Source organism: Nesoenas mayeri (genome assembly GCF_963082525.1).
Source record: "Nesoenas mayeri genome assembly, chromosome: 1".
NCBI lineage: Eukaryota > Metazoa > Chordata > Aves > Columbiformes > Columbidae > Nesoenas > Nesoenas mayeri.
The window spans coordinates 180,785,011-180,797,817 of record NC_137541.1 but is presented as its reverse complement, the minus strand read 5'-3'; the positions used below and the strand labels follow the sequence as shown (position 1 = coordinate 180,797,817).

At 36.7% G+C, this 12,807-nt stretch overlaps 1 protein-coding gene across 1 annotated transcript in view; it reads left to right on the top strand.

Moving 5' to 3' along the window:
* Positions 1 to 12,807, top strand: part of VWA8 (von Willebrand factor A domain containing 8) — a gene marked incomplete at both ends in the record, with an annotated part of 186,826 nt that overhangs the window by 34,939 nt on the left and 139,080 nt on the right. Inside the window, 5 exons of the mRNA XM_080349876.1 lie at positions 520 to 680; positions 2,693 to 2,857; positions 3,281 to 3,330; positions 3,657 to 3,765; positions 6,659 to 6,763. Of these exons, the coding sequence (XP_080206002.1) occupies positions 520 to 680; positions 2,693 to 2,857; positions 3,281 to 3,330; positions 3,657 to 3,765; positions 6,659 to 6,763 (590 nt within the window). The remainder of the gene's footprint in view (positions 1 to 519; positions 681 to 2,692; positions 2,858 to 3,280; positions 3,331 to 3,656; positions 3,766 to 6,658; positions 6,764 to 12,807) is intronic.

The window sequence follows — 12,807 nt, the reverse complement described above, 5'->3', positions numbered from 1 at the left end:
TTTTGTCATGCATGTTTTATTTCAATAGACTGATATTTTAGTCAGACTAGAACAATGTACCGAGGATGAATTACAATGGTGTATAACCAGAGCAATCCAAAGGAATACTTGAAATTTTTTCTAAATACTTTTATATAATTGTAAACATGTAAAACCACCTCGGTTGTATGTTTTCTGTATAAATAGCTGTCCCAGAATTGCTAGATGGTTTTAAAATACCCAAAAATACAAACTGTTATGCAACATCAAAAAGAAAAGGTGCCACATATTAATATACACTGGGTATACACTAAAATGTCTGCAAGGTTTTGCGTTTCATTCTTTTGCTACAAAATACTGGAACTTATTTCTGCCAATCCCTCCAATAGTTAGGAGATAAAAGTCCAGCTTACAGAAATAAATACTGTTTTGGGAAGCAGCTGGAGGTTCTTTTTCAGCAGGATTTCATGAGATATGTAATGGTTATTTCTATTATAATATTGTTGTGGGGTTTTTTTTTAATTTTTGAAAAGTGTGCAGTTCGTGCGGCTACCGAAGGCAGAATCCTCGTGCTGGAAGGTTTGGAGAAAGCTGAACGGAACGTCCTGCCGGTGCTAAACAATCTGCTGGAGAACAGGGAAATGCAGCTTGAAGATGGTCGTTTTCTCATGTCTGCAGAGCGTTACGACAAACTTCTGCAGGTACAGAAACACTGTTTGGATTTCCCACTTCTTTTTATCCCTATTCTTGGTAGTGCTGGGACACGGTTATGAAGAGGAGAATATGTAGAAGCCAAATGGGGGAAATGTCACCAAGGCTTTTATGTTTTTTCTGGGGTGTTATATAGGATGAAACAGGCAGGGTGGAAGCTGTGCGAGAAATCAAACTACTGCTTGCAACAGCAAAAAAATGTTTTCCTTGATGTCTTGTCTGTCCACATGAAAAAGGGTAGTTCTGTGTTAACGTTGTGTGAAGCCTGGATGTTTCTGAAGTATGAAAGCCACAACATGAGAATAACCAAATACACTTGTGGAAAGAGATTTAAGTTGAAATTGTTCTTGTGAACTTCAGATAATGAAGTTGTAATAGACTTGTTGCTAAACTTCTCAAAGGTTAGGATACCAAAAAAATGAGGTCAAGATGAGCAACGCTGTATTCATCAGTGCTGTTTCACCTTTAGTTTACAGAAATATATGTAAACAGCCAGTCTAAATTATAGGAAATGGTTAGAGAATTTTCTTTTCGTAGGAAATGGGATTTTAGTGTCTGCTGCCATTGCTACTTCAGCCATTTTCCTTTTTTCTGGGCTTTGAGTCCTACTGCTTAAATTTGAGCAGATACTCTTCAGGCTTTTGGGCACCTCACTAAATTCCGTCAGGCAGTTTCCAGTAGTCCTGCGCATCTTACTTTGATGTACTGTAGTTTCTGATCACATACCTGTCAGTGTCCCGTAACTTCCGTAAGTTTCTGATCACACGCTTGTCAGTCTGACCCCTGCTTGCTCACGTTTTATCTGTTGTTATCTGTTATCTGTTTAACTGTGGTTAGGTGTATAATTCAGACCCATGTGGCACAGGAAAGAAATTTGAAATAAGCCTTCTGTCAGTGATCCCGATTGTATGACGTTACCAACTATGCTGGATTTCTGAAAATATGTCATTATCTCTTAGGCTTCTCGTCTGTGGTTACAATTCTTCTGATCCATGCCTTCTCCAAAAACATTTAGATAATATTTAATTAGTAGATGCAGTTGTTGGAAGCATTATTATTATATTTTAAGTGTAAGCTTTTAAAATACAATTGTATTTAGAGACTGAAAATGAGAATTCAAACTTAGACAGTATTTGCTTACAATCATGCAAAGCATCTTCCTTTCTTCTTTTTTCCTTTGTAACACTTTTCTAATGATAAAATGTTTCAAAATGAGAGCCTTAGGCCCACTGCTAATAGTATACGAATTAAATTAATCTCTTGCACGCTACTGAATCTAATATTGTTGTTTTGTTGTTTGGGAAACATTGTATTATAGAAGCTAATGTTCATTTTCTCTTCTCATGTGTGAATAATTACTGTATATCTAGGTCTGCGGGAAATGTCCTCGTGTTTGGTTCCAAGGAAAACTTAAATGTGATGCAGGAAAGACTAAAGAGTCTGATTTTTGTATGCAATGAATCTCTTATATGACAAGTGAAATACAACATCTAGTGTCCTCATGAAGGAGTCTAGTTCTGTATTATTGCTTAGAATAAAGCATAATTTGTAAACAAAACTCTGAAAATGCACATTTTAGTCTCCTTTATAGTTATAAGAGAGGAAAAAAGAAGAAAAAAACTTGCTTATGGTAGCCCACTTCTAAGGTTTTAGAATAAAATACATTTTGTGGTCTGTTTATTTTCTGTTCTTTATGAAAACAATGCTGTAATGACACCTTTTCAACTTTGACTGCCTGAGGGGTCTTTGGTCAAATTGCTACAGACCTGAAAGTGGCACCTAATGAAGCTTTCCAACTGCATTCATTTTGGAAAAACTTGCTTTTACCATCCACAAATTTGACTAGTCCAATGCTTTCTAGCCCCTCTGAGTGAAAGATGAGAACATCACCACATTTAGGTTGAAGAACCAGGGCTGTTAGTCAATCTGTACCTTAGTCATCATAAGTTTTTAAAATAGTACTTTTTTTTTTCTTCTTCTTGCTTGATTTTAATTAATTTAGGATCATACAAAATCAGAGTTGGATGCATGGAAGATTGTTCGGGTCAGTGAGGATTTTCGAGTGATAGCATTGGGCCTGCCAGTACCTAAATACGCTGGTAACCCTTTGGATCCCCCTCTTCGCTCTCGATTTCAAGCTAGAGATGTTTATCATCTGCCCTTTAGGGTAAGTGTCGTAGCAGAAGGGTTGGATTATCTGTACTGAGTAGAGCTAATGTTTTGATGTTATGTTTTGATGTTATGTTTTACTTACCTCACCTCTGAAAAGAAGCCTTGCGTAATAAATTTATCTTAAAGGGTTTTTTTCATAGCGGGGCCTAATAAATTCCTGAAAAGCGTGCTTAGAGTTGCCAAGGAATGCTGCAGCAGAAAAATAACTTCTGTAAAACAATATAACCTTAAAGCAAATATTTTATAATCTTTATTCTTTTTTTTTTTGTTGTTTAAATAAAATGAATTCTGTGTCAAAGAGTAGACTCCTCATGTCTGAATTAGAGGGAAGACAGAAAATACCTCATACATTGTGCGCTGTGACCCACAGTATGATCCCAAAATTAATTTCCTCTGTGATTTTATGTTCTATTTTCAGGACCATCTTCAGCTATTGTATTCAATTGGATCAAACATTTCCACAGAGAGGTAATTTTTTATAATTAAAAAAAAAAAATGGAATTAAGAAAAGCAATGTCCTTTCAGGATTCCTTGCTATTTTTGTATCTTCTATCACTGCATAGAGACCAGAACTGAAGAAATTTTTTAATATGTGTGGGTGTATGCTCACGCAGCTTTTCGTTTGCAGCCTTCATATGATGAATACTTAATGCTTTAGAACTTCAATCGCACCTTACTTATTTGTGCTCAGAAATAGTTTCAGCATCTCATACTTACTTAACTTTTTGGGCTTTAGTCTTTTAAATATAGATAGAATGTATAAAACTCTGTAACTAATTTTCTTTTCTTTGCAGAGTTTCTCAGCTCCTGTCTTTTGCTACAACTCTCTGCTCTCAAGAATCTTCTACATTGGGACTTCCAGATTTTCCTTTAGACAGCTTATCGGCTGCAGTTAAGATTTTGGTATGTGCGTACACATGTACTGTGAAACTGCATGGGTTTAAAATTTCTCAAAATTTGATCTGGATTATTCATGGTGTTAGAAGATTAACATAAACATTTAAAAAATAACCCTGAAAAAGCTAAGGATGGTTTGAGGGAGAAAAGCCCCAGTCAGAGGTCTCTGGATAAAACTTTAGCAAAATATATAGCATAACAAGCATGAAGGACAAAATATGGCACAACACAAGACTTGTGATGTGATTAAATGTATCTTAGTGCTCGAAATAATGGTTTTTGTGCTACTAAATCATCTCACCTCACTTCAAGGGCATCTGCAGTTTACTTGATGACACTGAGGTAGTCAGTGGAGAGAAATACAAAGTGCTTCTGATTTCACGGTATGCACGAAAATCAGACTGATTGCATTACAGAGACACCTATTACTCTCCATTGACACCTAAAAGGATCCAAAACAACTATTCAAATATGGGTATAGGAGGCAGTTAATTTGCACGAGACAAAGCCTATGTTAGGTCACTGGGGGGGCTGGTGGATTTAGAATAAACATAGACCCAGAGAGTCACCTGAAGGTGCAGGTTGTGCACACGTGAAGATGTGACGCTTCCTGACAGCTGCGGTCCGTTGGGAAATGAAGCAGCTGCACTCGCGGAGTTCACAGCGGCAGATCAGGCAGGTCGGGACTGGAGCTGTGGCAGCCTTTCTGCTTTCCGTGACAGGTTTTTGTCCCCTGGACTTCATAGTGACGTGGTAAAAAGTCAAAATAAAACCAGAAGGTGCCTCCTGAAGAAAGCTGGGGAGATGAGATCTGTATAAAGGGGGGTGGTTGGTGCCCTTTGCATGCAGGAAGGTGCAGTCAGCCCAGGAGGAGAAGATGCCAAGACAGCTTCTCAAAACCTCTCTCCAAGACGCCGATGTCTGTAGAAAGGACTCTTAGGAGAAGTCTCTGTTGTATCTCCTGTGCAGTCGTTTTACCTATGTTACTGCGCAGTGGCAGATTACTTCTACATATTTCTTTTTATTATATACATTAAAACATACCAATTACTTGTGTTACTGTGATGCTCAGTCCCCTCAGTTGTGCTGGATGCCTACAGACAGAATTTTTTTCTGAGTTAGTGATACTACATCAGATGTTAAGAAGTGATTACAATTGAAGTTCATAGAAATGAAACAGTATTTGGAGGGCTTTAGGAAAGAAATACATGTTGGATTTTAAAATAAGTTGCAACTTTTTATTCTTTGAACCCTGTAGTGAAAAATTATTTTTAAATGAATGCCAGATGGCTTTCAGAGTAATGGAAAGAAAATGAGCTCTAAGCTATTATCTAAACTATGGAATGAAGGAAGCATTTTATTTTACATTAGTGAATGTGAAGTGTTAGCATTGTATGACAGTGACTTTTTTAGGTAGACGAGAACTGTTTCTTTTAGAATTAGTTTTAATCACTTGGTTTTCTAAGCTGACTCTTCTCAGTGATTCTAGCTACAGCATTTTTCCTTCATGTACAGGGTCAATGCCATCCTCTACTTCTAGCTTGGTTGATTTAACCATTTAGAAGTGTGGAGGGAATGCATTATAATGACTACAGACAGAAGTCTTCTTGTCTTCTATCATGGATTCACGCAGTCCCAAAATATACTTTTTATGCTGAAAACTGGTGCCTGCTGAAAGGGATAATTTTTTATAGGGTGCTATTCTGAAGAGGCTAATTTCATACACGTCATTGTCATTATTACTAATTTGAGATAATGTGGACAAATTATATGTTATGTCTTTATCTATAGACAGAGGGCTTTTAAAATGCGATAAAGGGCTCTCTGACCCTTTAAGCAGTACATTTACTACAATGCCTTAAGTGGTTTATTTTTACTGCCTTTTTTAATATGGAACATTATAAATAGTATTAATGATTGTAAGTTAGAATTTAATTATGCATTTAAAAAAAATATTCGTTCTGTGATTTCATTTCTAAGTAACTCTTCTTTCAGTTGAGTGCGTATGTAAATCCAAGTGTATAACTGAAAATTAGTTGATTTTATTTGAGTTATGTTATTTACTTTCTACTTACTTTGATGAAGGCTTAAAAAAGTAGTGCTGGTCCACTGTTTTTCATTAGTGTTACACACAAGTAGTCCTTAAAAATTTGCAAGTCTTTTAAAACAAACGATCTTTAGGGGTTTTGAAACACTTTCCACTATGAAAGGCATATGTTTATTGAGTATTCATAAATGCGCTTCCATTTGTTTCGCTATTCCTTTGGCAAAATAATTCAATCTTTATCTAGTTCAGGCAGCAACTGACAAAAGAGTTCGTACGTATGACTAACAAGAAGGTAGTAAAAACCAGTTGTTTTCCATTTTGTGTAGAAAGTGCAAGCATACTTCGTAACTCATTTCAAACCAAAGTGTTTTGATCAAACTGTTCAGAAATTTCTGGGAACTGATTTGTTAAGTAGAGTCTATACAATGCAATAGAATCAAAACGAAATGCTAGAAGTTGCTGTGAATGAGTAGATCATTCTTGTAATACAGATTTCTTGTCACAGTGATTATTTTCTAGTAGTATTATGAAACTCAGTTACCTGGGATTTGTCTTTCCTAACCTCAAATGTCTTTAGGTATCTGAGCCAGTAGCTTCCATGTATGCACAGGAAAGAAAGTAGTTTTGAGGACATAGTTCTTCCAATCTACTTTTAGACATTTTATAATATAAAAGTTGCACCTGAGAAATGCCTGTTTTGACATTTGATTAAATACTACATGCAGTGTTCATTTGTATATTGCCCTTACAGGTTTATTTTAAGTTCAGTGCTATACAGGATTTTCAGTTTAGTAGCTTATGATAAAATGAGCCATTTATTTTTTTTAATTTGTATTTTAAAATTTGAATTAGGATTCCTTTCCTATGATGTCTGTCCAGCATATTGTTGACCGGCTTTATCCCTATAATGTTTTCCTTGGAAAAGAAGGCAGGACTGCAGTCAAAGATGCGTTAAAAGTAAGTACTGCACATCTATATTATAATTCCAGGGAGCAATAGATTATGACAGTAGTTCTCCTGACTGATGTTACTTCACTACTCCGTAAAAAAATCAAATCTTAAGTAAACTAAATGGCTACATTTAGTTTACTGCTGATGCTAAACCAGTATTTAAAAAAAGACAGACTTCATAAGTAGTTTTCATTATAGCGAAAGGTGAAATCTCTTATGTTCTGTAGAATAGGTAGACCTCCATTCAAGACTACAGAAAAACCCTCATGATGTAAGCAGTTAATTAATGTGGAAGTAGCTACTTACATTGTTAAGGTTGTAAAATGCTTAAAAAATACCGCTGGTGTTTCGCTTTTTAAAGGACATACTGAAATAAGAAAAGAGATCACATGCGCAAAATGCATTCACTATAATATGATTATAGATTGTGTTAGTCTCTGGTTTTGTTCTGTGTTAGCTTTTTGTTGCTTTTTGTACATTAGATCTGTTTTGTTGATTTGTCCATGCTCAATAACAGCTTATAAAACCTATAATTATGCTGGGTTGTTCCATTTATCCTTTTAGAACTTCATTATAGTGGCAGCTTTCCTTCATTATTGAATATGTTGTAGGAGTTATGTATGTTGCTGAAAATTAGCGTTTGTGATCTAGAGCATCTCACCTAGCTCTTTCAGTCTTGAGAATTAGAAGTTATTTGTATGTGCATTTTTAGAAATAACCAACTTTGTAGCTAGTGATTTTTTTGTTTTTCCTAAAGCCAAGCCTACATGTCAGGGAAATGTTTGTAACCCATCTCTGCCAACACCTCCCGCCTACTGCCTTTTTGCACTGGAGCTCAGACATGTATTCTCCGTTTAACTGGACTGATCTCCTACTCGTCTTCCTGAGTTTGGGGATGGACAGTCCTTCATTGGAAGGAAGTTGTCCCGAATGACCTGCTCACTTTCATGAACCTTCAAAGCAACCTCCTATGGGGTCCTACCTACCATTTCTCTCAGGCCTGAAATCCAGGGTCTGCAGGCTGTTCCTTGCCTTCATCGCTCCCCCTCAGGAAGTTGAACTCCATTATTTGATGGTAGCTACAGCCAAGGCTGCCGTCAGTTGCCACATGCACAACCACTTGCTCCTGCCTTGTGAAAAGCAGGAGCCGTCTGGTCATCACCCCAGCCCAGCTGGTACAGTGTTGGTGTTGAGGAGTTATTCCAGGCAGCCACAGAAATCCAGACTGGCTGTGCCATGCTGTGTTGCCCTGCCACCACATGTCAGGGGGATTGATGTTGCCCGTAAGAATCATGGTCTGGGTGGAAATACAGACTTACGTCTGTTAGCAGAGCAGTAACAGTCACTTCTGTCCTTAATATTCCTTTATTTTAAATCCTTTGTGCCATTTTGTCAGTTATAGATAATGTCTTTATGTTCAGAACCATCAGCTTCCTCCATTTTCCATTTCTTTCATTTAATTTGATGTGTTGTGCATGCATTTGCTTCCTGTGCAAGACAGGTCGATTTGACTAGTAAGATCAACTTTCTCAATGATCATCTGCTTTTAAAAACCTCCTTATTGTTTACATTTTTCTGCCTTAATTTTCCCTTGGGCTTTTTTTTATACTCTTCCTCATCGTTACTTATCAAACTTGGCCCAAATTTCAACAACTACATATTGTCTTATTTGGAATTGTACTCTATTTGCACACTACAAATCTTGTTAAGCGATGAACCTTAAGAAATACAGAAAATAGCTGGTTGTACTGAGGAACTTGTATTTATAAAGATATTTTAGTAATAACAGCACCAGAACTGTATTAATTATTGATAAATTATTTTTTTTTTCCATTCCATAAAAAATGTGAGGTAGAGGAGTCTGGCAAAAGCCAGGTGATTTCTTACTCCACCTTCATACAGATTTCCAAATAATGTCCAGCTAATATTTACTGATGAATACTTCTCCCTGTGCCACAGAACACAGTTAGGAAATACTAATCTTAATTGGGAGGTATTGAGAGTTGAAAAAATAAATACTTAAGGTGTATTTGCAATCGATGGGTTCATTTGTTTGAATTGAATCACTTGTTAACATCAGCTAACATTTAAAGAAAATAAAAACGAATTTCATCTAACAAAATGTAAATTTTAGGCATCACACGTGGAGACAGGTATGTGGAAGTAGTGATCTTGCCATAAAGTATCTTAATTTCAGCATGTCTTCTCTTCCAGTCAGCTGTCGGAGCTGTGAAATGACATAGCCAGCAATAAGGCTAAACAGCCGTTTTTGGCAGCTATTAGACCCTGCACATATTTCTTGAAGAGTTCATATTCTCCAAGTGCTGTCTTCCCAAACATTATGTTCAGCTCTTTGCTCACTGAGACTCCACCAAGACCTAGATATTCCTCATAATTCTTATTCTTGATGATGAATTAATGTGAAATATTGACTTATACCTTCTCTGTGAGTGAAAGTGGTTTGTGATGGTGTTAGTCCTGGATGTGTAAAGGTGCTTTGAAATGCAGATCTCTTGGTGAGTAGATCTAGTTGGAGTTAAAACCTGTTTGAGGCTTAACTCTATCGACCAACTTTTTCATTTGATACAGGCGTGCTCCTTGTGTCAAACTAGTTCGCATCAAAAAAGTGTTTATGGCTTGAGCACTGGTCCAGCATCAGCAATGATCTTGAGATTTGCTTATCACACAGAACATTTGTACAAGGCCCACAGTTTGCAGCGTTCCGTGGTTCGTTAGCTTGCACAGAGAGGACAGAAGTACCAAAATAAACTTGAGAATGGTGTGCCTTTGTGTACCTTATTTGAAGTTTCTGCACTTTGAAAACTGTATCAATTTCTATTCTGTTTCTTAAAGTTCTTAAAGTTGGAATATCTTGTGAGGCAAAATGTGCTTTGGTTTGAATTCTGGCCTTTAAAATTGTTCTGTATTTGCATGAAATGTTGCCGTGACTAATTATTTAGACTGATGGATGAACATTTGAAAAACGATTGCAAAAATTGCGTAAAAATGTATATGTTTTTTCTGTAGAAGATTTAGATACAGAGATATCGCTGGTTTCAAGGAAAACAGAGTCCTGCTAAACATTCACAAACAAGAAGCTTAAGCACATGTGTCTCCCACAACGTTGAAGTGTTCTTTCCTGTATACTAATGACAGGCAGTACTGTGGAAGATGACTCCAACTGTTCTGTACTTACTGATCATCTTCATTTAGGCTGAGTTTGGTCACTCATAATAGACTCTAACTGTTCTATACTTATTTCTCCGTTGTTCCATAAGCTTTTAGTGTTTTACTTCAGATTCATCAGAGATGTAGGGTTTGCAATTTTACTTCTCACATGCCTTTTGCATGTTTTGGTTTTTGGTGGTTTTTGTTTGTTGGTTTGGTTTTGTTCTCAGTCTTGTGTTTTGGTTTGGTTTGGTTTGGTTGTGGGGTTTTGTTGTTGTTGTTTGTTTTTCTCCTAATGAAGAGAATCTTCACATCAGAGCAGGTCCCTTTTAGCCTACTATCCAAGTGTCTAACTTTGATCTAAGACCCTTCTGGAATTTTTTATGCCTTGATTAGTTCTGTGTTTACTGTCTTGATCTTACATCAAATAAAAGCCTTTTTTTGTTCCCTTTGACTTATTTTTTGTGTTACTTGCACACCCACTTTAATCTTACCTCACTTCTTCCTCAAAAACCATTTCCCTGCTTCACAGTAGGGAATTTTCAGACTACAGAGTCTCTCTCTTATAGATAGTGGGCTAATAGTTCAGAAAACTGGAATCTTCTTTCTTGTCTAGACAATTCTGTTTACTTCTAAGGTATTTCTATTACACATTTTGGTCTAAGGAAGGATTTATTTCTTTTATTGCCCCCAAAGTAGTCCTAAATCTTTGAGGTTTTGCATGAATGAATACTCTCAGTGTCAATACATACCATTGGAGTGGAATCTGTCCTTCAGACTTCATCTGTCTATCCCATCTTGCACTTGCAGTTCACATTTTGCTTCTTGTGAAACAGTTACATCCTTTTTTTCCTTAAAAAAATCCTTTTCCTTCCCATGCTGGGAATCTTCAAGATCAGTTGCCTTTGGATGCCTTTTTTGGATAGCTTTGCTGTCATGTGGGTTCAGAATAGTGGTTTTCTGCAAATACATGTCATTGAAGCTCTCTGTTTCTTTGACCAGCTGGATCACCAGTGTATTTTTTGCAGTTTCCATACTGAGACATTACTCATCATTAGATACTTCCGAGTAGTCAGAATTCCTCTTCTTCCTTTTTTCTAATTATTACAGTTTGCCTTTTCTCACATGTTTCTAAACATGCAGAATGTGGCCTGATGATTATGGACTGCCAAACCTCTTCCCTTGTTTTTGGTGGCTAGTCTTTTCTTTTTTCTTTCCTCTTGAATCTGAGGCAATAAGACTGCTTACTGACGTTCTAAGTGTCTCACAAACTTTCTCATACTGTATGTTGTCCTTCCAAGCCACAAATACTTTTTTATTTGCAGCTACTAACTTGGACTTTGCATAGAGGATGCTGCGTCTGGTTCAGGCAGAATCACAGAATCATTTAGGTTGGAAAAGACCTTTACGTCATCAAGTCCATGCATTAACCCGGCACTGCCAAGTCCACCAGTAAACCTTGTCCCTCAGTGCCACATCTACATGTCTTTTGAACACCTCCAGGGATGGTGACCCAACCACTTCCCTGGACAGGAGTATGTTTAGTGTGTTGTACATCCATGTCACTCCACTCAGATTCCATATCCAGCTATCATAATTCTAAATGAAGAACTGCATCAAAGAGATCGGTCTTACTCTGAAAGCCTCAAACAGTTTTCTTGCTTGTTGCTTCTGTCCAGGTATAACTGTTGTAACTTGTTTAATTACTAAATTAAAGTTCCAGTTCAGCAGCATCTCTGTGGTTACATGTGATGAATTTAAACTGTACAGATTCAGTTAAATGAATTCAAGTTATATAAATTCAGGAAGGTTCTGCACAGAGATAGATGGTCCTCTTTCGCTGTCCTGGTTTGGAGACAGCACCAAACCAGCACCACCAGCACCAAAACCCTGAAAAAATTCAAATAAAAAACCTCCTCAGAGTCTTTAGATTCCCAAGACCTTTGTGTACAAGGTCTGCTACTGCTGTCTCCAAATCTTCCTTGTTTGGTACAGCGGCTGCTGGTGCAGATGACCTTGTTTGCTCGCAGTTACTTTACTTTCTTGGTATCTGATCAAGAGATGTTAGTGTACAAGCAGTTTGCAGGTTTGTGTATGAGCAGCTTTGGCCCAATCCAAAATGCTGTTAACTTAGTAAGCATATTAAAGTTTACCAATGAACATGAGAGTGAGAACATTTGTAGTTCATTTTTCAGAACCATAGTTTGCACATTTCTTAGAATTATAGTTCAAGATACTACTTAGTAGGCATTCTTGCCAGCTGCTGTTGTTCAAACATTTAATGGTATCTGAAGTAGACTCAGCTGTTACAAAAGTATAATTTGGTGCAGACCTTTCCTAAAGCACATGTATCTTAAATTCATGTTTAAATGTGAAATTTTTGTAGGCTCTTGTTCCAGAATGGGAATTTGCAAAGTAATGAATAGCCAAAGCGCTTGTATGAAGGCATCTCAGTTTTCTTTCTAAACTTAAATAGCCAGTGCTGTGAATCCTAGTAGTAATAAAACTACATGCTTTTTAAGAATTATTTTACATTAGTGACTTCTGTATAAAAATATTTTTGCTAAAGATTCTAAAGAGTTGGATAATACTCCTTTTTCTCTTGTTTATTCAGGTTTCACTCTGTTAAATAAAATGTCTCCACGAGTTCGGTAATTTCAGTTAGTGGCTTTTTTCTGCATAAACTCCCCTGATATAACTTCCTATTCCCCAACAAAACAGACTTTTAATGGGATTTTAAAAATTATTTTCATGCTTTCTAAATACAGCATAGAATACAGAGTATAATTCTTAAAAGATAATTGAGAAGAAAAATGTCCTGGTTTTTGTCCTTGATATACCCAGAACATGCTGAAGGTTTAATTTGTACAGGCTGTCCTCAA